The sequence below is a fragment of the Mobula birostris genome, chromosome 3, assembly GCF_030028105.1.
Source record: "Mobula birostris isolate sMobBir1 chromosome 3, sMobBir1.hap1, whole genome shotgun sequence".
NCBI lineage: Eukaryota > Metazoa > Chordata > Chondrichthyes > Myliobatiformes > Myliobatidae > Mobula > Mobula birostris.
Genome location: NC_092372.1, coordinates 162,422,795 through 162,448,054, shown reverse-complemented (window position 1 = coordinate 162,448,054; position 25,260 = coordinate 162,422,795). Strand labels below are relative to the sequence as shown.

The following is a 25,260-nucleotide window of genomic DNA, read 5'->3' as shown; positions in this document are numbered from 1 at the left end:
CGGGAATACTAGTAGGCCAGAATTCATTGATCATCCCTAATTGACCCCTGAACAGAGGAAACATTTCACGGTGACAGGAAGTTAGCCTGAGGCAGACTAGCCTTTATCATATTGCATGGTGGAACAGGCATGAGTGTCAGGTGGCCTACTCCTGCTCCTATTTTCTTGTTCAATCAATTAGTCAGTCTTGAATACCGTGGATTCCGGTTAATCAGGCTATTAGTTCATTGGGGCAGCCGCTCATTTTGGGGCAACTCTTAAAGGACAAAAACTAATCAAGAAAATAGCCAAGATTCCTTTCCTTTATTGGAACACTATGCTGCCTAATTGTGGCAGGGGGCTTTTGCTGAATAGTTTCCAACTAGCATCATTTGCATGTACTTGCATGGCCGTTAGATACAACACCGTGCTTCGAGCAAACTCTTTTTAAGTAGTAGTCTGTTGCGTGTGTTTGTTTTCAAAGAGCAGCATTTTTTTTTGTCACTAATAGTGGGAAATAGCAGTATGACAATTCAGAAGTGTTTTGCTCACTGTGGTTTCAAGCATTCTGGCTTGGAGGTGAAAATGAAGTGATTTAACAAATTCAACAAGTTAGGATCTATGAAGAATTGAACCAACATTTTGAATGTTACAATGAAAATGAAGATTTGGAGGATGCAATCATTGACAGCATTGTCGGGAAGACAGTCCATTATCTGCTCAAGGTTTCTGTACTGACTTTGTTCGTTTACAGTCAAAAGAATGCAATGTGGATGAATTCCTCCATCGATAAATATTAGGAACTAATACTCAGTTTTGTAGTACTGCAGTAGTATTGGTAGTGTTCTAATTTGTTCTGTACTTCATTTAAATACATAATTGTTTACCTAGTTTTTTTTTCTTATTATGTGTCCTAATTAACTAGAATCCACTGTAATCAGATATCTTCTCATGAACCAGATGAGTCTTTAGGATGATCTCATAATTTCAAGGTTATTATAAATGATTTTCTTTTAATTACAGCATTGTTTGAATTTAAATTCCCTAGGTGTCATGGTGGAATTGAAATTCTCGTCTCCTGAGTCAATAGTCTAGGTCTGTGGGCACTGTTGCAATAACTTTCCCTCTATGCTAGTGTCCTTCAGGTATTCACATAAAACTGAGTGGTTACCTCAGAGAAGAAGGCTATTTTGCTTATTAAATTTATCCTTTCTTTTATGCAACAATTAAGTCAATTCCATTACTTGCTCTTTCCATTTGAATGCTGTCACTGAATGAGCATTCACAAACCTTTCAGGCATTGCAATGCAGCTCATGATTATTCATTTCATGATCTATTTCCTTGCATTATCCTGTATCATTTGGAAAATTATGCTAAATATGGATTCTCAAGTCTTTAACCTTGAAAGTACTGGCACCAGCTATCCTCTGTTCACCTTAGCCATAATTTCATCCCAACCTTATCAGCTCCAGTAAGAACAACCACAGCTTCTCTATCTGTGCTACTTGAATCTTTATTTCCCTGAACCATCTTGTTTCTTTTTCTGCATCCACTTTAAGAGTTTCAAATCTTTCCAAAAGAAAAATAAACAGAAATAAGTTAAATTATCTAGATTTTGGCTAACTATTGTGTCAGAAATGTTCAATCTAATGAATAACTTGCTTCTATTCAAATTATGAAATGCCACTAGTAATTCTCTCAGCAGAGGTTCACAACTTTTTTATGCCATGGACCCCTACCATTAATCAAGGGTCCATGGGCACCAGGTTGGAACCCCTGCCCTAGGCCATAGCAAAATTTCTTCCAGATTTCCAGGGATGTAAGCGCAGTACAACTTCTGAATGTCTCTCATTTCTTTGATCTCCAGTCCAGATTTTCATTTCCTTTTAAATTTTCTCATTTCTTCCTCATTGCAAGTAAGCATATATGACATTTGGCAGGAATAAAGCTGAACGTCGTTACAGGAAAACTTGAATTGGCATTTTCTCATTGCTGATATTGTAGTTCTCCAATATCCAATGACATTCTTCCATAACTTTATTTCATACTATAACATTTTTGCATAATATTTGTCACTATATAATCAAATTTTGCTAAAAGAACAGACAGATCCTTTCTTCCAAGTGACTAGTCATCTGAGAATGTTCTTTCCATTAGTTTATTACTTTGGAGAATTCACCTCATTGCTAGCAAAACAGACGTGAATATATTTCCCAACAATCAGAGGTTTGGTGACTATTAGAGTCCTAAGGGCTGGACAATGGGATTCAAATAGCATACTGGATTTACAGTATAAGCTTTATAGGGAAGAATTTTGTTCCAGATGGGGTTGGGAGAAGAAGATAAGTAAAAACAAAGCAAGGAAGTTATTCCTGTGCGTTCTAAATAATGTTTATGCCTTGTTCAGCATTATTAAATAATTTACCTGGCCATTGTGAACATTTTACAAGAATTGTTAGTAAAGCTTTATTTGAACATTGGAGTACATTCCCCAAGGCAACAGCAATTGTTCAAGGCACTGACAACCAAAGGCGATCTGACTGGACGTTAGCAATGTCCAAATTCCAAAGAAGACTTTTAAAAACTGAACATTGTGCTTAGCCTCCATTATCTGGTGGGCATATAATTTGTTTTTGTGTTTGCATTTCACCGAACTGCGCAGTTTGATAACTAAATAGTCCTGGCTATGGCTTCCATTCTCACGCAGTGTTCAAGAACACACTTCACTGTTGGAGGTAATAGCTTGCAGATGAGACATTAAACCGAAGGCCTATCTGCCCTTTCAAATGGGTGTTGAAGGTCCAAGAGGAAAATTTAAAAGCAAAGCAAAATTGTTATCAACTATGTTTATTCCTCCTTCAACTCCACTAAGTAGATTACCAAGTCATTAGCTCTTCGCTATTTGTAGGAACTAGCTGTGACAGATAGGCTGCCACATTTCCCTACAAAAGTAGCTTTCTTTCAAAAGAACTTTTTTTTTGGCTAAGATGCTTTGAATTGTTCCAAGGTATGAAAGAACTAATGAAATACAAGAATTATTTTTTCCTTCCTACATGGTTTGGACCCTTCTCAGACCTCCCTTTCCCATTACTTGGCAAAATTCCAAAGCTTATTCTGCATTTCCCCCCCCCACCCACCCACCCACCACCACCTCAACTCTCACACACAGGTTAATTAGGTTGCAGCTAACTGTCCTTCAGAACAGATATTTTAAAGGATACAATTCTACATCATTTTTCAATACGTAATCAAAGATACAACTGTGAAATTAAGATAATGGACATTTATCTTTTTGTTTCCTTGTTTCCATGTTTCCATGTTTCTAAGCTCTTTGAATATCAAAAAGCACACAGCTGTTATTCTTCAAGATAGCAAATATTTCTGTTTATTTCTGTTGATAGAATGCCTTTTTGTTGTCTGATTGTTTCAGATAATTTGTTAAAATGTAATCTGAAGGTTTTGATGTTTCCCTCTTAACAATTTTCGGCTAAATATTGTAGTAATATATTTGCTATCCCGTTCTGGTCACTATACCATCGGAAAAATGTGGAGATTTGAGAGGATACAGAAGAGGCTCATCAGGATGTTGCCTGGATTGATGTGTATGAACTGTAAGGAAAGGTTGGACAAACTTGTATCAATTTTGTTTGAAAGTCCGAGGGCGAGGGGAAATTTGATAAAAGTATATAAAATTATGTGAGTCATAGATAGTCTTTCTGTTAAGGTTTCAAAAGACATGGCTAAGAAAATAACAAATGTATTGGTTATCATCAGGAAAAAATGGACAAACTAAAATTATTCCTTTATGGCGGAAGATAGCACATATAGCTCACTATCTAAGAAAGGAGAGAGAGGGAGAACAGGAATCTACGGCATAGTTAGCCTAACATCGGTGACTGAGGATATGCTACAAGAGATAAAAAGACACTTAAAGCATAATTGCTGCATTGATCAGTCAACATGCTTTGTTTATGGTTATAACTAGCAGAATAAATTTGGTGAAAATGGAGCTTTCAGATTTAGAATCCACTAAATGTATTAAACAAAATTAGCAAAAGGGATTCAGGTAATACACTGGCGTGGATTGAAGATTAGTCAACGGAGTTGGAATTTTTTTCAGGACTTGTCAGTACTTAATGTGATGCTTGGTACCCAGCTGTGCACAATTCGTTCAACTCTTTTATAGTGATATGTCTCCAAATTACTCCTTTTACACAGTGTTAATAGGAAGCCAATGTACCAATAGTTCCCAGCTCTAACTTATCCACCTTTCTTTCAAATGCAAGCATTGTTCTGCTTGTGGCTAATACAAGAAATATCTCCAGTACCCATCAATATTTTTGTAATACAGTCGTACCTTTCTTCATTAGTCCTATTGCAGATAAGAACAGAGAATATTAATGCAGTAATATGTAGGTGGTGTGTTTCCTCAAAAAAGTAGTACTTTCGATGCTCATTATTGAAATATGTAATTTTATTTGCTGGATAGATGGATAAAATTTCTCAGTATTCCATTTTCTGTCACGTATTCTCTCCTCTGATGCCCCATTGTTTGGAGTTTTTTTGCAATCTTTGCCCTCATTTATACATAGAAATGCAGGGGATCAGGCAGCAACTATGGAGGGAAATAAACAGTCTATGTTTCAAGCTGGAAACGCAGCGGCAGGAGGCAGAATAAAAACACAGGGGGAGGGGAGGGGGCCAGCTTGTGCTTCTCCCTTCCCCCTACCTTTTTATTCTGGATTCTGCCCCTTTTCTTTCCAGTCCTGATGAAGGGACTCAGTATGAAACATTGCTTGTTCATTTACTGCCTGACCTGCTGAGTTCCCCTGGCATTTTGTGTGTTTTGCTCAAGATTTCCAGCATCTGCAGATCGTTGTGTGTCCTGGTTGCTAAAACTAGGTGTGGTTGGTAGAAGTGAAGAGTTTCAAAGCTTGAAAAATTCTATTAGCAATTTCTGCAGCTGGAGAACATGTTTTGCCATTTTAGAAAAACTGGTTCAAGTTATTTCTATATCCGATGGACTCAACCCACTTCTAGGTTTCTATATTCCACCATCTCTTAAATATCGCTGGACACCTCAGGAACAAATGCAGCATTTCCTTTTAGACATATCCTTTCAGGCCAATGCATGGATGACAGTCATGAAGAATGGAGCAGCCGAAAATTTATCAACATGTACGAAGTATGTAGCTCATGTGTTTAGGCAATTTCACCCCAATACACAGCCACTAAAGAAACATGGTAAATAAATAATGGGATACCTCTCACCACTGCATGAAGACCTGCAGGCATGCTTACTCTGTGTATTTAATATTTCAATAATATTTGAATAATCTTGTAATTATGTTGCTGTTTAAGCATTCTTGTTCATTTAAAATAATTCATTATGGGTTATATGTAAAATGCGTGAATTGTATATGTCACCACATGATACATGTGCACCTCGCTTAAAGTAAAGACAAAGTTAGACCCATATTCCCGGACTCCCATGTTTTATTAATTTAATGTTTAGAAGTTATAAAATATAACATTGGTGATGAGGTATTTTTAAAATGAACCTGAGACAGCTACCAACCTGTTGAAACACAGCGAGATATTCGAACTAGAAAAAAACAAGTAAGGAACGACGAGTAAAAAGAAACAGCCAGCACATGCACAGACAGGTCAAGTCTTTTTTTAAAAAATCAGCGTTGTTTGATAACAAAGACACAATCAATTTCTTTTTACTCAGAAGACGGTAGAGTTTGGGGTTCATAAAGAGTAAGTACCGAGTGATAATAATCATTTAAAAAAATACGAAACGGCTGGATACCTCAGAAGGATTGATGAGTTTGATTACACAACAGGTACTAGTCCACTGAACTACTGGAACAGTATTTTGAAACAAATGAAATCACAAGTGCCATTTTTCCTGAGTTAATTGAGTTTAAAGGCATGCAGTTTGCTTCATAAGTTTGGCTGCTCCAACCAAACCATCAGAAATGAGCTTTGCTGCTATTGTAAAAGTAATACAGGGACACTTAGAACCAAAGCCATTGTTAATGACAAAGCACTTTAGATTTCATAAGTGGAATCAAAAGGAAGGTGAGTCTATTTCAGCATATGTGGCTGAAGTAAAGAGATTTTTTGAGCATTGTCAGTTTGGTAATGGTCTTAATGATCACTGAGAGATCATTTGGTTTGTGGAATCCAGCTTATATTTAAAAGAATAATGGAAATTGTTGTTTCATTGAAAACCACAGCAATCAAGTTGCAGTCAAGAATGAAACCAAGAATGAATAAAATTGCATCATATAAACAGAAACCAGCCTGACCAAACAAATTGTGTTACCATTATGCAGAGCTCACATACACCAAATAAAAGCAGATATAAGGGCAAATCTTGAAGAAAATGCAACAAAGTTGGACACATTCAAAGAGCATGTTAGGCAGGTAAAAATAAATGGACTGATAAGGGTAGAGAAAAAGATAAAATGTCAAGTTGCAGTTTCAAAAAGAGCACTAATCTGCATGCTGTTGATGAAAAATCAGATCATGATGAGAGTCAAACAGGACTGTGTAGCTTTGAGATTTACAATGTGAAAATTAACAATAGACAAGCAACATGGCTTATACCAGAAGTGAACGGCAAATTGATTAAAATGGAATTGGACACTGGTTCAGCTGTTTCAGTCATTTCACAAAATGTGTTTGAAAAGCATTTCAAAGATACAAAACTGAAGCCTGAAATTATCCAGCTAAGAACTTATACGGGGAAAAAATAGACTCCTGTAGGAATGGTATTTGTAACAGTGAAATACAACAACTAACAAGCCGCATTGAGCTTGTATGTGGTAAAAATAGAAGGGCCAGCATTGTGGCTGACACAATTACAACTTGATCGGAAATCCATCCACCAATTGCATGCCACATCCCCTGCAATGAAACCAACTGAAGGTGAACTAAGAAAGGTTCTGGAGGATGCCATGCTGAACACCATGAACTGTTGCCCAGCCTCTGAGCCTCTAGTTGGAAAGCATATTGGAACAAGGAAGAACCATGCTGCTCAGAGGAAGCAAGAAAGTGATTAGAGCAGTAGTCTGACTACAACAATTTCTGTAAGCAATGTATTTGAGCAAGCTTCTGATATGTTAATCAGGCAGTTACTTGCAAAATGTGACTATGTTGTAAACTGGAAGAGAGTTTAAGGAGCTTTAGGAAAGTTGTAAGCATTCGGCTTTTGTGAGTATAAAGAACCAGAATCTGCTCTGCGTGCATTAATGTTATTGCATAAACTTCAACTGGGAGACAAGAAGCTGTTTGTAAAAGCAGATGCAACGACCAAAGCCCAGCTAGATGTATGGAAGGTGAAAAGAAAGGAGTCAATGGAGATACAAAAACAAAGGATTCATCAGATGATGTTGTGGATGAAGAAACCAAAAGGTAAGATCAGATCTTAAAGGGAGCAATAGAAGGATTAATAAGAGAATACTCCAGTGAACTAACTGCACCTCCCCAAGATCAAGATGCACGAACTAGAGAAGAAAAAGGAAGAAGAAGAAGAAAATTGGCACTTCTTGCAGTCTCAGAGTCAACTCTTACAACCACCATGGAGGAGGCCACAGAACCTGAAATTGTTTCACAGCCACAAGTCTCACTTGCCAAGCAGAGTGATCCCCCTTGTCAGGAAAGGCGTTATCCCACAAGAGTAAAACATCCTGATTAACCTTTAGGTCTGAATAAGACAATTTAAAATTTACTATGCTGTGGATGCCTGTATATAATGGTTGTATAATATAGTACACTGTGTTTACAGTATACTTGAGATGCATTCTCAGTTGAGCAAGGAGGAGTGTTGTGTATTTAATATTTCAATAATATTTGAGTAATCTGGTAAATATATTGTTTAACCATTTTTGTTCATTTAAAATAATTGATTACGGGTTATATGTAAAATATGTAAATTGCAAACTTCAGCACCCTACCACGTAATACACTTAAAGTAAAGACAAAGATCCACCCGTATTCCCAAACTCTCATGTTTTATTAGTTTAGTGTTTTGAAGTTACAAAATATAACACTTACCTTCTTAACCTATTATATCCAGTTGGGAAAGCAATAACTGCACTCAGCATTTTAATTCAGGCTGGTTTAGGACAGCCAGGGGCAAAGTTTGTGCAGTGATCCACACTGCAGTCCGGTGTTCGCTTTTATCAGATAACTGATGTATTTTGCACAAGAGTTACAGGATTCATCCACCTTTAATATCCCACCATCAGCAGATTTGTACAACCTAATTTTATAAGATTTCTGTCTTTTCCATCATTCAAAACATAATGAATGATGGAGGGAGGAGAAGATGGCGGCACGCCTGCGTATGCGCAGCCCTCCGGTGAAAAATGATATTGTATCTGTTAAATAGGGGCCGTGGAGAATCCTGATTTGATGGAGAATGGACGTGAAAGCACAGAGGAACATCTGGAGAAATTTCTGAAACGCCCGTTTGCTGCTGTCATTGCTGTGTGGTCGGGAATCTTTCAGAGGGTAGGCCTCAAAATCCCCGGCTTTGCCTGCTTTTGGCCAACGGGAAGGAGGTTGAATCGTTCGGACAGAGATGGCGCTCAATACTTGGTGTCGGAGAGCTGATCAGAGCTCGAAGTTTTCGGATGAGTCAGAGTCAGATTGTGGTCGGCATGACAGGGAGAGTTCTTCTTCCTTCTCCCATCTGTGTGAGATGTGGGACATTTGAGAAACTTTGAACTTTACTGTGCTCATGGACCTCTTCATCAAGTTATGGTATTGTTGCACTGTTGTAACTATATGTTATAATTATGTGGTTTTGTCAGTTTTTCAGTCTTGGTCTGTCCTGTGTTTTGTGATATCACACCGGAAGAAGTAATGTATCACTTCTTAATGCATGCATTATTAAATGACAATAAAAGAGGACTACGTGTCTTCATAATCATCATCATAGTTTGTGTCGCTTGCTCCATACCGTCAAAAAAGCATCCATGTTCACCATGCAAATTATTTGACAACAACCAAAGCATCTTGTATGTCATTATTCAGAATTCAGCATTGATTTGTGTATAGCTGCATAATGTCTGACAAAGGAAAAGGAAATAAAAGACCAGGTAAAAGCAGACCAAGTGGTACTGCAAGGTGCTTCACGATAATAATGAGGGCCTCTGGTGTAGCCTGTGTGGAATTTGTATGTTTTGCTTTGGACTGCCCTAGCTAAGAGTAGCTTGAACAATAGGAGACTACAGCAACAATGGTTGTTGGCTCCATAAGACTGTTCTCTGAGGACCACTACATTATAGATTCACTGCTTCTAAAGGTGAGGAGAGGCCTTACAGTACGTCTTTAATGTGTATCAGACATCATTGCAGTATTAAGCCTTTGTGCTGGAAAATTGGAAGGCCATTCCACAAATAATTTGTGATGCAAGACAATTAATTTTAGATTTTTACCGACCAAAGATGTTGGTCAGTATGATGTTACAGATCAGCTGGCCTCTCATTAAGTGAATAAATAGTTTTTGAGGAATGACTGTTCCCAGCCAGCTATGCCCATTTGACTTACAACGTGTCTGTTGGTATTGTTTTTGAGCAGCAAAGCATCACGATTTGGACAAGTTGGTGACCGCTCCTCAGGACAGAATATTGCTGAACCTTATGTGCAAATGCAGGCTGATTCTAAATCCAAAGCATTGTTTCTGTCTCTGCTGCTTTCCAAGGATGAGTTATTCATCATTCAATATATCACTACAATGCTCCTAGATAGTCTAGTGCCAAGTGTATTATCTTCAATTGCTGTGATGTTACACATATTATGACCTGCTATCCAAAAGGGATAAATTCACTCAACTTCATTTCATCATTGAAATGTTCCCACAACCTATGGATTCACTTGCAAGGACTCTTCATCTCATGTTCTCAATATTTATTGCTTTTTATTTATTATTATTCCTTTATTTTTGTATTTGCAGTTTGTGTCTTTTGCACACTGGTTGTATGCGCAAGCTAATGTGTACATTGATTCTATTATGGTTATTAATCTATTAGCAATTTATTAAGTATGCCCACAAGAAGAATAATCTCAGGGTTATGTATGGTGACATATACATGTACTTTGATAATAATTTACTCTGAACTTTGAAAGAGCTCTCCTTGACAAACAGGAGATTCCAGCCGTAGCCATTCAGTGGAATTTTGTTTTTGGTTGGTCTAACAACAACTCTCATGAATCTTGGGCCCAGAGAAATAGCGGTGAGCACAATATCAAATGCTGTCTCTTCCCCATTACCAGTCCAATTACATTTTAAACTTGTGTGGAGGTCGAATCACCAATTGTTCCCTGGTTTTTGTTTAGGTGAGAACAGTTGGTGATTCCAGAAAACCTATCACCTATTACCATTAATCATTGGGACTATTCTTTCACACATCATTTATTCCTTCCACCATCTTTGCCATGTACTGAAGAATTGTTTATTCACCAGGTGCATGGCAACAAATCTTCAAATCATCTATTATAATGCCACATAACAAACCTTATCATGTAAGCACTCAAGGCATTAGTTATGTGAACAGTCTTTACCTCTAAGCTTTTCTAATTGACAATTTTTTGCTGTTCTCTCCTGAGTCAGATAAACTGATCTCTGCTTAATTTCTGATGGACACAAAGACATTGAGCTTGTAAAAATAGATTAATCTAATCAGAAAATCTGGCTAAAAATCATTAATTTTGGCTTCAGAGGCATGTTTTCCACCCTTGCAGCTTATTAATTACTGCAATCAATAAAATAGATGAATAAGTTCATTGAAAAAATGATAAACACTTTGATCAATGTAAATCAGTGGCAAAGCTCGGCTTGTCTGGCAATGTGTCCATAATTATTTTTGGCAGGGAGTAGAGATTGGGTAGTAGATGTTTGTGGAGGCTTTCAACCTTTTGATTCAACAACTTACTACGGAGGGGAACCATGCTAGGAACCGTTGACTTACTTAACCCAGAGATCTAATCAGGCTCTTGCAGTTTGCTGGCCTGGTCAGTGAGACAGTCATAGATCTGTGTCAATAATTCCAAAGGAGAATATCTAGAGTTGTTTCTATTTATTGTTTGCTTTTCTGTTGTGGGTATTCACGAAAAACAACCCGCACTGACTCATTCCCCACCTGTCAAGTGAGATTGCTTGGTAATCAAACTGTCACAACACAGTGCATTGGTATTATTCTGCATCTAACTACTGGCTGATTGAAGTGGATTTTGTAGTTTGCACTGCTGGCACAAAGGATGATTGTGTGAACACTAACAATGTGATTTTGTGGTTTCAAACTGAAATGAAGTGGATTAAATACAAGGATTGATTTACCTGTACTTTTACCTTCATTTTAACCACCCAGGTTTTATGCTTGAATGAACAATAAAATTACTGCATTAATAATAATAAATAAGAACTGAACTAATGTAAGGTAGGAACAAATTCAGGTAATAAATGACTTTAAAGTGGTTATGGAGAAGCCAGTCTAGGTAGAGTTAAGTAAAAGTCAATTACAAAAATGATTGCATCCACCATGTCGCAGAGTGATGGTTCACTCTGGAGGTCATATTAGTCAAGCAGATTTATACTCTCCATGAATTTGATCCTCAGAACCATCACTTTCTCACTATTTCAAGACAGTGTGCATTATATTGTTCTTTACACTCCATCCCAACAGCATCTTTAATCTTCACACCACATCACAACAGCCCACTTTCATCTTTCATCTTTCATCTTTGTTACTCTTATTGCAGAAATTGGGAGTATTGACCAAGAGGTGCAGAAGTATAATACTCCAGGCTTTGTCGGCTGCCTGTCGAGAGTTCAGTTTAATCAGATTGCACCACTCAAGGCTGCTCTGAAACCTGGTCCTTCTTCTCAAGTCAATGTCCAAGGAGAATTTGTTGAATCCAATTGTGGCGCGTCTCCGTTAACTATTCCACCAATGCCAGCTGCAACAGATCCCTGGCATTTTGGCTCAGGTAAGAGATGGCAATTTCTGAAGTAACATATATATATATATATATAGAGAGAGAGAGAGAGAGAGAGAGAGAGCTACACCCTTAACGTTCATTAAAGGACTACATTTGAATTTATTGTCTAGGCAATTTGGCAAACAACAAATTTCTCAGCTATTGAAGTCTTTTCTGTCATTAACAGGCCTGTTCTCACATACAGCATTCTGTAGAACAGTCACGGTATGAAAGTAATAACTTCATTTAGGTGTATATTTCTACATATGGAATCAAATTGAACTCAAAAAAGCTGAATTGTGATCAAACAGTTAACAGAGTGGACAGATTCAAGATTATTGCACTGAAAAGTAATGCGATTGGAAAATCTCTTTCAAATCTCTTACTAGCTCTTCTTTCATTTAGTCCTGATGAAGGGTCTTGGCCCGAAACATCAACTGTACCTCTTCCTAGAGATGCTGCCTGGCCTGCTGCATTCACCAGCAACTTTATGTGTGTTGCTTGAAATTCCAGCATCTGCAGATTTCCTCGTGTTTGTGATTGGAAAACTAGTATTTTTTTAAGTGATTGTTTCTTAATTAGAATCAAGTGCATTTTTTCAATTACTTGGATTCCTTCATTTACGGTATAACAGTATCAATACTTGTTCTTCATAATGACAAAATATGATGCTGCAATCAACTGTTACATTTGTCTTTCCCTCTGCTCATTCATCAAAATTACAGCATTTTATCATCAATTTAAAATAAGCCTATTTTTTGTAGCAGCTTCTACTAGTTTGCTGTGAACAGGTATATTTCCAACTATGGATGAGCTTGTTACAATTTGGATTGTGCCCAAGGTCCATAAATTTTAAACTCAGTTAGCCACTGGGAGGAATATATCAGTAGCACGGGGCTGAATTTCTTTTCCTTCTGGAGGTGTTTTAGTTAGTTAGTTTGAATAATTCATGAACTAATGCCTTCAGACTCCCAAATTTATGTGATTATTTTGAAAGACTGACATAATCTGGATTAATTTATATGTCTCCCAGTGAAGGAAATGTTTTGTTTTGTATTGCATAATTTTTATGCCATACAATGAAATAGATCTTTTTTATATTCACAGTACTAGTGTTTATCCCTCTTTGTTAATCAGTTCTGACGTAAGTATATAAGCATGTCATAACTATTCCTGGATCAACAAACTTTGATTCAAAATAATCTTGATGGAAACATTAGCTCAGCCGCAATAAAGAGCGTAAGGATTGCATTGTTAACCTTGGCATTTCAGGGTGGGTGGTAAATTCACATTGTCTGGTGCTTTAGGTGCATCACTTGCACAGTTCATTAATTGCATAGATTAGCATGGGTTCAGTAACGGGAGTGGTTGATACTACATAAAATGCTATTAACTGAGGAGATATATTCTTTTTTCATGAAATTGTGGCAATCCTTTGTTTTCGGGGACATATAATGAGTGCAGGTGATGTTCAAATCTATGTTGTGGGCAAAACCTAGAGCTCATTTGCAAAAGACCAATGTAAAGCATGGACAATCGTCTTTCACCTGAATGTTCCATACTGGCCTCTTCCTGAGATCTCCATCACCTTTAAGCCAGACATCAGTCAAGTTACTTTGTTTGTTATCATGAAACTGTTGAATAGGTTGTGATCCTCAAAAAACAACATTTTTGCCATGCTCAAGTCTCATGCGCCAGTTACTGTATCATTAACCAAAATGTCTCTACAATACTGGTGGAAGATCCCCCATTTATGCACTGTCTGTGAAATACAGGAAAAGTCCAGTCAGCTGTAGTCAGCTCTCAATAAAGGTGATGGAAGGGGATATCAACAGTGTAATTTTACCTAAAGATGAGAAAAACTTTAAAAATGGAGAGAATTCACTCAATAGGTTGGAAGAGACTAAATGTAATTGTCAAGTTGCAGCGTCAGGTAGCTCAGTAAAAAGAGGTGGGTTAAAGAGATGCAGAATCATACAGCAATTGAATCAATGGACTAACTCCTATTGATCTCAGTAAGCCTAATCCTAGTGCTGGGGAGAACACTCCTCACACCACTTTTCTCCCTTTTGAGTACATCAGCATTAGTTTTTCCTTAATGCCATCTTTGCAAGCCAGGCCTTCAACTGCAACACTTCCTACTTCCTCCCAGTACAACTGTTGCACCTTTTTCACATTAATTCCTGCCTAGTCCTAATCTGTACTCTGGTCCTTTCCCATCAGTGAATCAGTAATTGGAAAATTCATAAGCAATCCCTCAAATGATAGAAGAAAACAGGAAATGGTGAAATTAAAATAAACCACAACTGAAACGAAAGAGTGCAACAAAGCAATGCAAATAAATAAGTGAAACAACAGATACTGCAAGAGCTGTCAATAGGATAATAGGGTAGATAGGGTAGATAGTGGGGCAGACTGCCTTTCCACAGTGTTCCAGTTTTGCAATTTATTATACAGACCAGGGAGTGAGAATTAAAATGTCACCATTCAGTTAGTCTTATAAATTGTGAGCTAGGCTTTGGAAGTATTTTTCTGAGCAAAGAGCATTTGGATTCTTATAAAACTAAATTGGCTTACTAATAAACTTCCAAAAGCCATCTATAACTAATCTTTTGGTAATCCAACTCCCAGAACTTCACTCCATGGAAGATAATAACTATAGTCACAGTACCAGGAGTCCACAAATGATCATTAGTTTTAAGAAAAAATTCAGAATCTGATTTGGTCTTTATAGATGTTCACAAGATTCTGAACTGTTTTAATATGCTGGTGTTGCATTGATATAATTAACGTTTTGTAGACAGACTTTCTACTACTTGTAATGGTTCATTTAGTTTCATTTTGCGTATAACTGGCCTCCTGTCATTTTAACAAATGGTTTGATCAGATAAATTAGCCTTGGAGTTAATTTTCATTATTGCTCAAATTATTTTGATTTGTTCTGTGGGGTTTCTCAGTGCTGATCCATATAATTGAGCACAGATTAAGTTACCAAATACAATATGTTTACAATGAATTTAGTAGTTACACAATCACTGCTGAGTTGGAAATTTTAATGGAATGAATGCAATGTAAAAGTCTCATAAATCCAGATTATGGAAGCAAGATGGTTGTGTGGGAGGCATGAGAGGAAATAAAACCGTTTATGTAAGAATATTATTTTATTTAATCCATTTGTATCCTTCAAAGGTAGCTTGAGGAGGTTATTCCATTTCTACAAAGTAATTGCTGTGTTACCAATACCACACACAAGATTAAAATAAAATTAATATTTCAGATTAGCTTCTTAGAACATCCAGAAGTCTTAAAAACCTACCTCTTCTCTGATCAAGTAGTTTTGTATCATTTAATGACTATCAGCAGAAATCAGATCAATTGTGGTCTATTTAAATGGCTATCAAGGCTCAAAAATCTGAAAGGTCCACTCCTTTACTTTGCTCCTAACTACAACTGCCTTTGTTTGAAAAATGAGCAGAGTAAAATCTGATAGGAGTGTCACCCACTTAGTTTTGAATGCTCATTAATCCTATCCAAATAAATATATCATTACATATGGGTTGCCAATGTTAGAGAAAACTGGTAGCCTCTGCAAAATACATGTTCTTTCTTTTTGGAGACCACTATGAAAACAATTGCATTCCACCAAGTAAAGTATTTGTGTTCTAGCCATCATTCTGCCTTTCAATTCCCCCATTTCTCCATAATTGGCCAAGTTAATGTTCTGTGTGTTATTTGTTTTCTTTGTAATTGTTCGCACAATTTGTTCTTTTTTCACACTATAGATGTTTGATGGTCATTGTCGTGTGGGGTTTTTAATGGGTTCTACTGTGTTTCTTTGTTGTGTGCCTACCTGCTAGAAGACAATTCTCAAGATTGTATACAGTACAATATACATACTTTAATAATAAATGTACTTTGAACTTTGAAGCATCTTTAGCAAACTAACACTGGGCATCTTTTGTGCCAGCAGTTTTCTACTTGCCAACAAATTACTTTGAATCAAAGTTCCAGAGCTGCAGAGATAGTATAATTACTCATGGGCTACATACAGTAGAACTCATCTGTATTTATAAGGCAAAATAACTTGGTGCCCTGGATTCTTTGAGACAGTGCTGAATTGTTGTTTTGCAACACAATCTTACCAAATCTTTGGCTTGTTGAAATATGCATCTAAGACCTCTCACCTAGGTGTGGGTATTTTAATTTTATTTAGTTTGATGAAAATGTTGAAAGGATTGAAATTGACTAACATCAGACGGGATTGTACATTCAAGGAGTTTTGGTTCTCCGTAAGTAGTCAATGTCAAAAGAGGTAAAGTCATTCCAGCACATGTTAAAATAATGGAAGAATCATCAAAACCTACCTTTTGCACAGTTTTTCCAGATTTCTTCAGATCTCCCTTCAAAATAACAGGATATGATCCAGGGGAAGTTCCTGGAGAACTCTGTTTTGCTTTAATATATTCCACATGTAGATCAATACATCTACTCCTATTTAACTAATATGAGTTTTTTTTTTGCAGAAGTAACCTTTAGGGCACAGAAAGAAATAGAATAGCTTGCATTTATGCAATTCCCTTTTGAGTATCTTAAAAAAATATCAAAACATGTTAATATTCAAAGACTATTTATGCCGCACCGCCATTGTGCACACAATTACAATCTCACAAACAATTATAGTGCAGGATGAATGTTGACTTGTTTTTGGTGGTGTTGTTTAGGAAGACACATCAGGTGTCTCAACTTCACAAATTTTAGCACATAAACAGTCAAACTGATTGATGCAGGATGTTATATAAAACCACCTCATCTCCAATGAAGCTGATTGCCTTCAATAACTACAATAAAACATCTGGATTATTATTCAAACATAATCTGATTAAGGCTTGTGATGTGATAGCAATTGACCCAATCTGGTTGCCATGTTTTGCAAAGAAGTTTTTGTAAAAATCATATCTACAATGTGTTTAGGAATTCTCCGTTTGATGGCACATTGAAGTCAGCAGCAGAAAATAATTTTAACAGAATTTATCACCAAAATTTGTACTAATGTTGATATAAAGAATGATTGACACCACCCTAGGTTATCTACTTTAAACAGCCTCTGTTGTTTTTTTAGCTATTTGTTAAAAAAAAATCTAAACCTTCCCGCATAAGGACTTCAGTTCTGAAGATTTACCATCTTCCAATAACTCCTTCACTTGTCTTTATTGAAAGTTCGATCTAATTAATTAATGAATTTATTAGACTTGTGACATTGAGTTTGTTTGTACTTTCAGCTAGTGCAGAATTCCCATATAAAGAAGAGACCACCATCACAGATGGAGTGAATCAAAATTCAGCAGTTATTGGTGGTAAGTGTCAGAGTGTGAACTTGGCTAATTATCCAATCTGAACAAAAAAACATAAAAGGATGAGGCTGGAAACATTTACAAAGAGACTACACCATTCTTAATAATCTGTTTGCTGTGAGGTCCCTTTTTTGGATCCCAATCTTGTTCTCAAAATTTCACAGCAGAGGATAATGTTCAAAAATTGCTGTGTGACATTCTTTTAGGATCTTCTTTATCACTTTATAATGTACAAGGAAATTGATGTAATTCTTTTAATATAAAGCTAGGAGGACATCAATGAGATTTTTACATGCAAGTGATCAGCAGCTCAAGCCATGTCAAGGATCTTTCAAAGAAGGACAATCAATCAAGCAACTGTTAAAAATCAGTCTGCTCAGTGGTATAAACAGGAATAAGCACAAGCTAAATAATTTTGGATAAGTTCAAGTCTATGCAGAATAGAACTCTCCTTCAGCCGGTAGAGATCTGGCATAGTTAAGACTAGAAACATTGGGTGTTCAGGAGGAAGTGAGCTACATTGGGGATGGAGATTGGCAAACCATGGAGGTGGAAGAAGACAAAAGTGCTAATGGATAGAATATATTGAAAGCTCAGCTCGAGGTCATATTAGGAGAATATCAACATTGTGCTTCAGATGTAAAGTTATGGCTGAGTGTTTGTTCTGAGATTCTAGCAGGCCCCAGAAGTACTCACTGAAGGGATTGCTCTTAGCTGGGTTTCAGCTAATTCAGATGTCAAGCTGCTATTGATTGAAAAAACCTGGCCCATTGTATTTGTTAAGTGGCCCTGGAATCATTAATCTCAGCAGGACTAGGTCATTTTAATGTCAGATGTCCAGGCTGGGAAAATTATACAGGAAAAAATGTCTAGTATTATTCTATTCAATTTCCTTTTTAAATATGGGGTGCTCACACCAACCTGGGATTGTTGGAAATCCTAACCCAGCCACCCTCCCTTCATCCTGCAGCAGTAGTAGAGGCCATCTAAGCCATATCTTGGTGCACACCCGGCTAATAAAGATTATATTTATCTACTCAGTGCTGCTGCAATTACAGAGTGATCGTGGAGAGGCCTTGCTGTTGGCAGGTGCTGTATTTCCACTGGCACAAAGAGTTGCTCCAGATTTGAATCTATCACTGAAAGCAATGGAGTACAAGCAATATCATCCACTAACTAAAAAATCCTATCCATTGAATCTTTTCCAGCCTCAGACTTGTCTTTTATAGATTGGAAACATCTTAAGGAAAATAGATCCTGTGTTGATTTTGGAAAGGACAGCCTATTTTCCTTGTAATTAGGAGAATATTGGCAATCTCACTCTGAATGCTCTAGGCATTTGCCTCTCAGAGGAGTATACTGATGATCAGGGAACAAGGTTTGTGTCAGGAACTGAGGATGGCCTCTGTCTTCTCAGTATTTATTTGGAAAGAAATTCTATCAATCAATACCATCTTTTCGATATCCACTATGCAGAGCAGGCATGTAAATGTACATTTATAAGCTTTGATAAACTCAAAGCTTTAATTAACATGTGGAGGTACAATATTGGTGCCATCACTGAGCTATGATGGAAAGAGGGCAAAACTGGAAGCTTGGTATCCTGGACCACAGAATTTTCATGTGAGCTAATGAGGGGTGGATTAGGGGGAGGAGGCTGAGGAATACATTATTACAGTATTTGAGGGAGGTTATCCAAGAAGGTTTTTCAAATGCAGCTAAATAATTAGAGATGAGAAACAAAAAGAGTATTGTCACTTTATTGAAGATGTATTATCAACCACCCAACAGACAACAGGTGATCAAAGAACAAAGTTCTGGTTCTGCTTCCAAATACCATTCATTCCTCCACTAATGATTCCCATTCTTAGCTCTGTTGCTTACCAGAGTGCAGCACTGCTGGCCTTTTATGTTCTCCCTCCCTCTTTTGTCACCACTCCGTTTCACTTCATTATTCTGGCCATTCATCTCTCCGGTCTCTATCCTGATGCCGGGCTTCAGTGACTCCATCCCCACCACAGATACTTCTCAAACTCCTGCAGGTTGTTTGTTGCTCCAGATTTCAGCATCTGCAGACTCTTGTGTCTCCAAGGAGGATTTGCAAATTGGCGTAAGAAATATAACATTATAGTACCAGAAGATTTAAGTTTTGCCAATATTACTGCAATTGAATCAGCATAAAAGGCTCAGAGAAGGCAGATTTTTTTTTCAAGTGTGAATTGTTTTATATTTTGATTTAAAAAGCAGACCCTTCTGGCCTTTCAAGCCCAGCAACCCACCAATTTAACCCCTGCCTAATCACAGGACAATTTACAATTTACAATGATCAATTAACGTACTAACCAGTACATCTTTGGACTGTGGGAGGAGACTGGAGCACCCAAAGGAACCCCCATGCACACAGGAAAGAGCATACAAACTTGCTTACAGAGGATATCAGATATGAACTCCGAATTCAAACTCCAATGCCACAAGCTGTAATATTGTTACATTAACCGCTATGCCACCATGTAGACAGTATCTAATAATGTCTGATACAATATTTAAAGACCAACGAGGGAAGGAGCAATACTGGTCCTTATCTTGGGGAATGGAGCTGATCAACTAGAGGAGCATTTTGGAGGCAGTGATCACAACTATATATTTCATAGTGTTTATGAAAAAAGATAGGGATGAACCAGTAAAAAAGTCTTAAACTGGGAGAATGCTTATTCCATTAAAATAAAGCAGCACCCACCAATGGTAAATTGAGAGCTTCTACTTGCAGGTAAGTCTACACCTGCACAATGGGAAGCGTTCAACGAGAGGTTCAGGGCAAGTTTTACCTGTAAGCTAGGGAAGCAAGAACATGGAACCATCAAAGACAAGGGATATTTAGAGTAGGATGGAGCAATAATAGGAAGCATATGACTCATATAGAGGATTAAAGATGGGAGGCATATGGAGAGTACAATATGTGAAGTGTAGGGAGGCTCTTGAAAAGCGAATTTGGAAAAGTTCTTGTTGTGAAAAGACAGAAATATTCTTCACGTATTAGCTCGTATAAACACCAGCAGAAATTGAAAAGATAAAACAAAAACTGTTTCCTCGCTCTTACATTTCAGAATTGAGGATTAATAAGTAATTAGATCTTTTACTTTATACAAAACCTTGGTCAGGCTGCATGAGAAGTACTGTATGCAATTCTGGTCACTCCATTACAGCAAGGTTGTGGGGACTTTAGAAAGATTGAAGAACAGGTTTACCTGGAAGTCACCTGGATTAAAGGATATGAACTATAAGGAGTCATTGGTCAAATTTGTGTTGTTTACTTTGCTGAACTGTTCTACGTGCTGTCATTTCATGCAGGATGCAGCAGTATAAAGGGGTGCTAAAATGTAGCCTTTTATAAGGCTGAGACCCTTCTTCAGGACTGGAAAGGAAGTGGGAAGACACCAGAATAAAAAGGTGGGAGTAGGGGAAGGAGGACTAGCTAGAGGGTGATAGATGAAGCCAGGAGGGTGGGGAAAGGTAAAGGGTTCTAGAAGAAATCTGTTCAGAGAGGACAGTAGACCAGGGGAGAAAGGGAAGAAGGAGGGGCACCAGGGGGAGGTGATAGGCAGGTGAGGAGAAGAGGTAAGTGGCTAGAGTGGGGAACAGTAGAGGGAGGGGGAGGGAAAAATTCCAGAAAGAGAAATTGATATTCATGCCATCAGGTTGGAGGCTACCTAGATGGAATATAAGATGTTGCTACTTCACCCTGAGGGTGACCTGACCTCATCGTGGCAAAAGAGGAGCCACATGTCAGAACGGGGATGGAGATAGGAATTAAAATGGTTGGCTACTGGGAAGTTGCACTCACCAATGTGGAGGAGGCTACATCAGGAGCACTGAATACAATAGCTGACCCCAACAGATTCTCAGGTGAAGTACTGCCTCATCTGGAAGACTGTTCGGGGCCCTGAATGGAGGTGAGGGAGGAAGTTAATGGGCAAGTTTAGCATTTTTGTCACTTGCAGGGATGTGTGCTAGGGGATTAGTGGGGACGGACAAATGGGTAAAGGAATCATGGCAGGATTAATAGGAGTGCAGGGGAGGTTAAAATGTGTTTGGTGGTAGGATCCTGTTGAAGATCACAAAATCGTGGAGAGTGATGCGTTCGATGCGAAGGTTCATTGGGTGGTAGATGAGTTCAAGAGGAATTCTATCCCTGTTAATGTGGCAAGAAGATGGAGTGTGCATGAATGTCTAGGAAATGAAGGAGATGTGGATGAGGGCAACATCAGTGGAGGCATAAGATAATCATCATGTTAATGGTACTATTTTGTTAAAAATAATTTATTCATCAACAAAGACAGTGCAACTTTCTGTATTGAAATTTTAATATGAGAGTAAAATTAAATTCCTTGTTCAGTACAACAATCATTGGAACAAGAGTTCAGTATCACTCTACTACGTCATTAAAATGCAATTTTTGCAGGTGTAATTGAGGTTATTGCCAGTTAAATGAGTTCTGTGTTGAAAGAGCACCACCACCAGGCTGAAGCAGTAAGTGCAGTAGGAACAGAACACTAAGGTTGAAATTTATCTTCAATCTCTTGTCCAAAACACCCCATGTAGTTATAGAGAATATAGAACAGAACTGCACAGGAACAGGTCCTTCAGCCTATGATGTTATACTGCACTAATTAAATTAGTAATTAAATGCCAACTAAACTGATCTCTTCTTCCTGCACACTTCCCATGTCACTCCATTCTCTGCACATTCATGTACCTGCCTAAGAGCCTCTTAAATGCTTCCATTGAATTGCCTCCATCACCACTCTCTGTAGGAAATTTGTTCCACACACCTACTTTGAATTTACCTGATCTCACCTTATTTGCCTGACCTCTAGTATTCAAGATTTTGACCTGTAGGAAAAGAAAGATACTCTATCTACTCTATCGAAGCCTCTCACAATCTTATAATCCTGTCAGACCTCTCCCCAATCTCTGCCTGTCTAGAAAAAGCACCCCAAGTTTGTATATTTTCTTCTTATAAAGCATGCCCTCTAATCCAGGCAGCATCCTGGTTAACCTCTTCTGCACCTCTCCAAATTCTCCACATCTTACTTATAATGGGGCAACCAAAACTGAATACAATACTCCAGATGCAGTCTAACCAGAGTTTGATAAAGCCATAGCATAGCTTGCCAGCTCTTGAAGTCAGTGCGTCAACTAATAAAGGCAAACACCCTATCAATCTCTGCAAGAAAAATAACGTCTAAAGGATTAAGAAAAATAATAGTGAAAAAAGTGTGTTTCCAGTGAGTACAATCCAACCAGTAAAGTAGAATGAGGATCAGAATCAGTTTATTATCACCGGCCTGTGTCATGAAATTTGTTAACCTGGCAGCAGCAGTTCAATGTAATACATAATACAGAAGAAAAATAATAATAAATAAATTACAGTATACTTATATAGAATAAATGAAAAATCATGCGAAAACAGAAATAATATATATTTAAAAAGTGAGGTAGTGTTTAAGGGTTCAATGGCCATTTTAGAATTGAATGGCAGAGGGGAAGAAGCTGTTCCTGAATCACTGAGTGTGTGCCTTCAGGCTTCTGTACCTCCTACCTGATGGTAACAGAGAGAAAAGGGCATGCCCTGGGTGCTGGAGGTCCTTAATAATGGATGCTGCCTTAATAATAACAGCAATACTTGTGCCCTTTATAAAATGTATTGCGGCATAACACAAAGACTTCCTTGATAACATCATCCAAGGCCATAGTCACTACTGTTGTGGTGGATGTGGGTAAACAGGAATTTGGGAACATCAACAACTATAGTGCTGCCCTTTAATTGTCAATAGGTCAAATATCATACTAACAACACACCAGAGTATAAGGTCTTCAAAAATTAAGAAGGTGATCATCTTGGTTTAGTTAGGGATAGTTATCCGGTATTGGACTACCAAGCATTGACCACAAAGGACTAGGGTTATTAGGGTTGTAAATTAACTCTTGATCTGATGTGTAAATACATTTCATGTGCACGCTTATCTAAAACACACACACACACACACACACACACACACACACACACATACACACACACTCACACATACACACACACACACACACACACACACACACACACGTCCCTACCTCCTTCCCTGTCCCAAATATGGATGCTACTTTTCCTTCACCATGGAAAACTCTGTTATTGTCAGGGCATACTTTCTTTTAACCTGGAGTGGTTATTCTGTTGTATTTGTAGTTCCTTCATGCACAATTGCTCCAGTAAATTAAGTCATGGGTTTTTAACCATGTTGCAAATTCTTTTAGATGATATGCACTATCTGAAAAGTACAGTTAAGCATGTGAAACACTACTTGATAGTAACAACATTGCAACTTGTAACTCATGCTGTCAGGTATGCAACTAAATAATGGGCACTTGAGCAGGGTAGAGTTAGATGGCCTGAGACTGTGGAACCAGATTCTCATCAGAAAAAGAGGACGAAAAAAAAATTCCAAAGCTGTCTCTTTTGATCTTATCAAGCCCTTCATTAATTGTGTGTTTCTTTCTGTTAGGTATTATTGCAGTTGTAATCTTCACCATCCTTTGCACATTGGTCTTCTTGATCCGTTACATGTTTCGCCACAAAGGGACCTACCATACCAATGAGGCCAAGGGGGCTGAGTCTGCTGAAAATGCCGATGCAGCTATAATAAACAATGATCCTAACTTCACAGAAACCATTGACGAGAGTAAAAAGGAATGGTTCATCTAGAGATGACTTTCTGAAGGTTTTCTTCTTGTGTATTTTTGGCAATTCAGGAAAGATCAGCACAAATGAACCAAAATGAAAAACAAAGAAAAAAAACAGAAAATAAGATTTAAAAGAAACGTAAATATCTGATTCTATGGATTACCACCAGTTTCAACGGCAATTTTCCCTGAGTTTGTGAATACAATTTGTATCTGAATACATTTACACTTCAGAACAAAAAGCTGATAGTATAGGTGATTACACATATGCCAAATACCCTTTGTAAATAAGTTTTATGTAGATCATAAAAGTATACAGTTTGCTTTTGTTGCTGAAAAAACTTATGAAGTTGTTGTATTTTACAAAGAAAACAGGTAAATCATCATTGCCAGAGTTTGTGAAAAGAATGATTTGGCATGCTGTGGTTAAAACAACTTGCTTCTTTTTTTAAAGAAACTAATTTGCCATTTTAAGCTGGTTGCATATTTCGTATCTTTTTCAATTATTGTTTAGTTGTTAAAAATGGCTTGTTTTGTAGAGGTACTTGACAGATAAGAAATAAATAAAATGGTCACAGAGATTTACTTTTGGACCTAACTTTGTGTGCATATGGGGGAAGAATTGGTGACCAGAGTACATGATGAGAGATGTCTCCTCACCCACGTTGCCCATGGTAACCGACAAAGTACCGAGGTGTACACAGCAAATGATGTTAGCATTTCATTTGTATTGCCTAATGATTTCTGTCCTTAACTTGTTGTCACTGTATATATTTTTATTATATTTTACAAATGTTCATTATCTTGTCCATTTCTAACCTTCTATGGTAAAACTTTGTGCAGTGCCAGTAACCATTATTTCTGCTATTAAGAAATTGCTGCATTGGCAGGGAGAAAATCACTGCTACAAACTAGTCCAGTGAGGTAGAGCAGGATCTTATTTTGCATGTTTAGGGGCTCTCGGATATTTACATTGTGAAAGCTCCGAAGTTACCTGTAATTCCCTTTGAACTGATGGGGATGTGATCCATTGTATTCTTAATTAAAAACCACACTCTTACACATGGTGTTTTCTGTTCAGGAATTTAGAATAGTTTATAAATTTTTAAATTTCCAAATTGTGTCATACCTTATTTAAAGTATGTACTGTAGTTTGGTTCAAAGGAAAGGGTGGGTGGGAGGAAAAGTACAATATTA

At 37.5% G+C, this 25,260-nt stretch overlaps 1 protein-coding gene across 1 annotated transcript in view; it reads left to right on the top strand.

Annotated features, from left to right (window-relative positions):
* Window positions 1–24,740, top strand: part of LOC140195385 (contactin-associated protein-like 2) — a 1,890,266-nt gene extending 1,865,526 nt beyond the window's left edge. Inside the window, exons 22-24 of the mRNA XM_072253599.1 lie at window positions 11,759–11,986; window positions 17,257–17,331; window positions 23,886–24,740. Of these exons, the coding sequence (XP_072109700.1) occupies window positions 11,759–11,986; window positions 17,257–17,331; window positions 23,886–24,085 (503 nt within the window). The 3' untranslated portion in view covers window positions 24,086–24,740. The remainder of the gene's footprint in view (window positions 1–11,758; window positions 11,987–17,256; window positions 17,332–23,885) is intronic.
* Window positions 24,741–25,260: the final 520 nt, after the last annotated feature.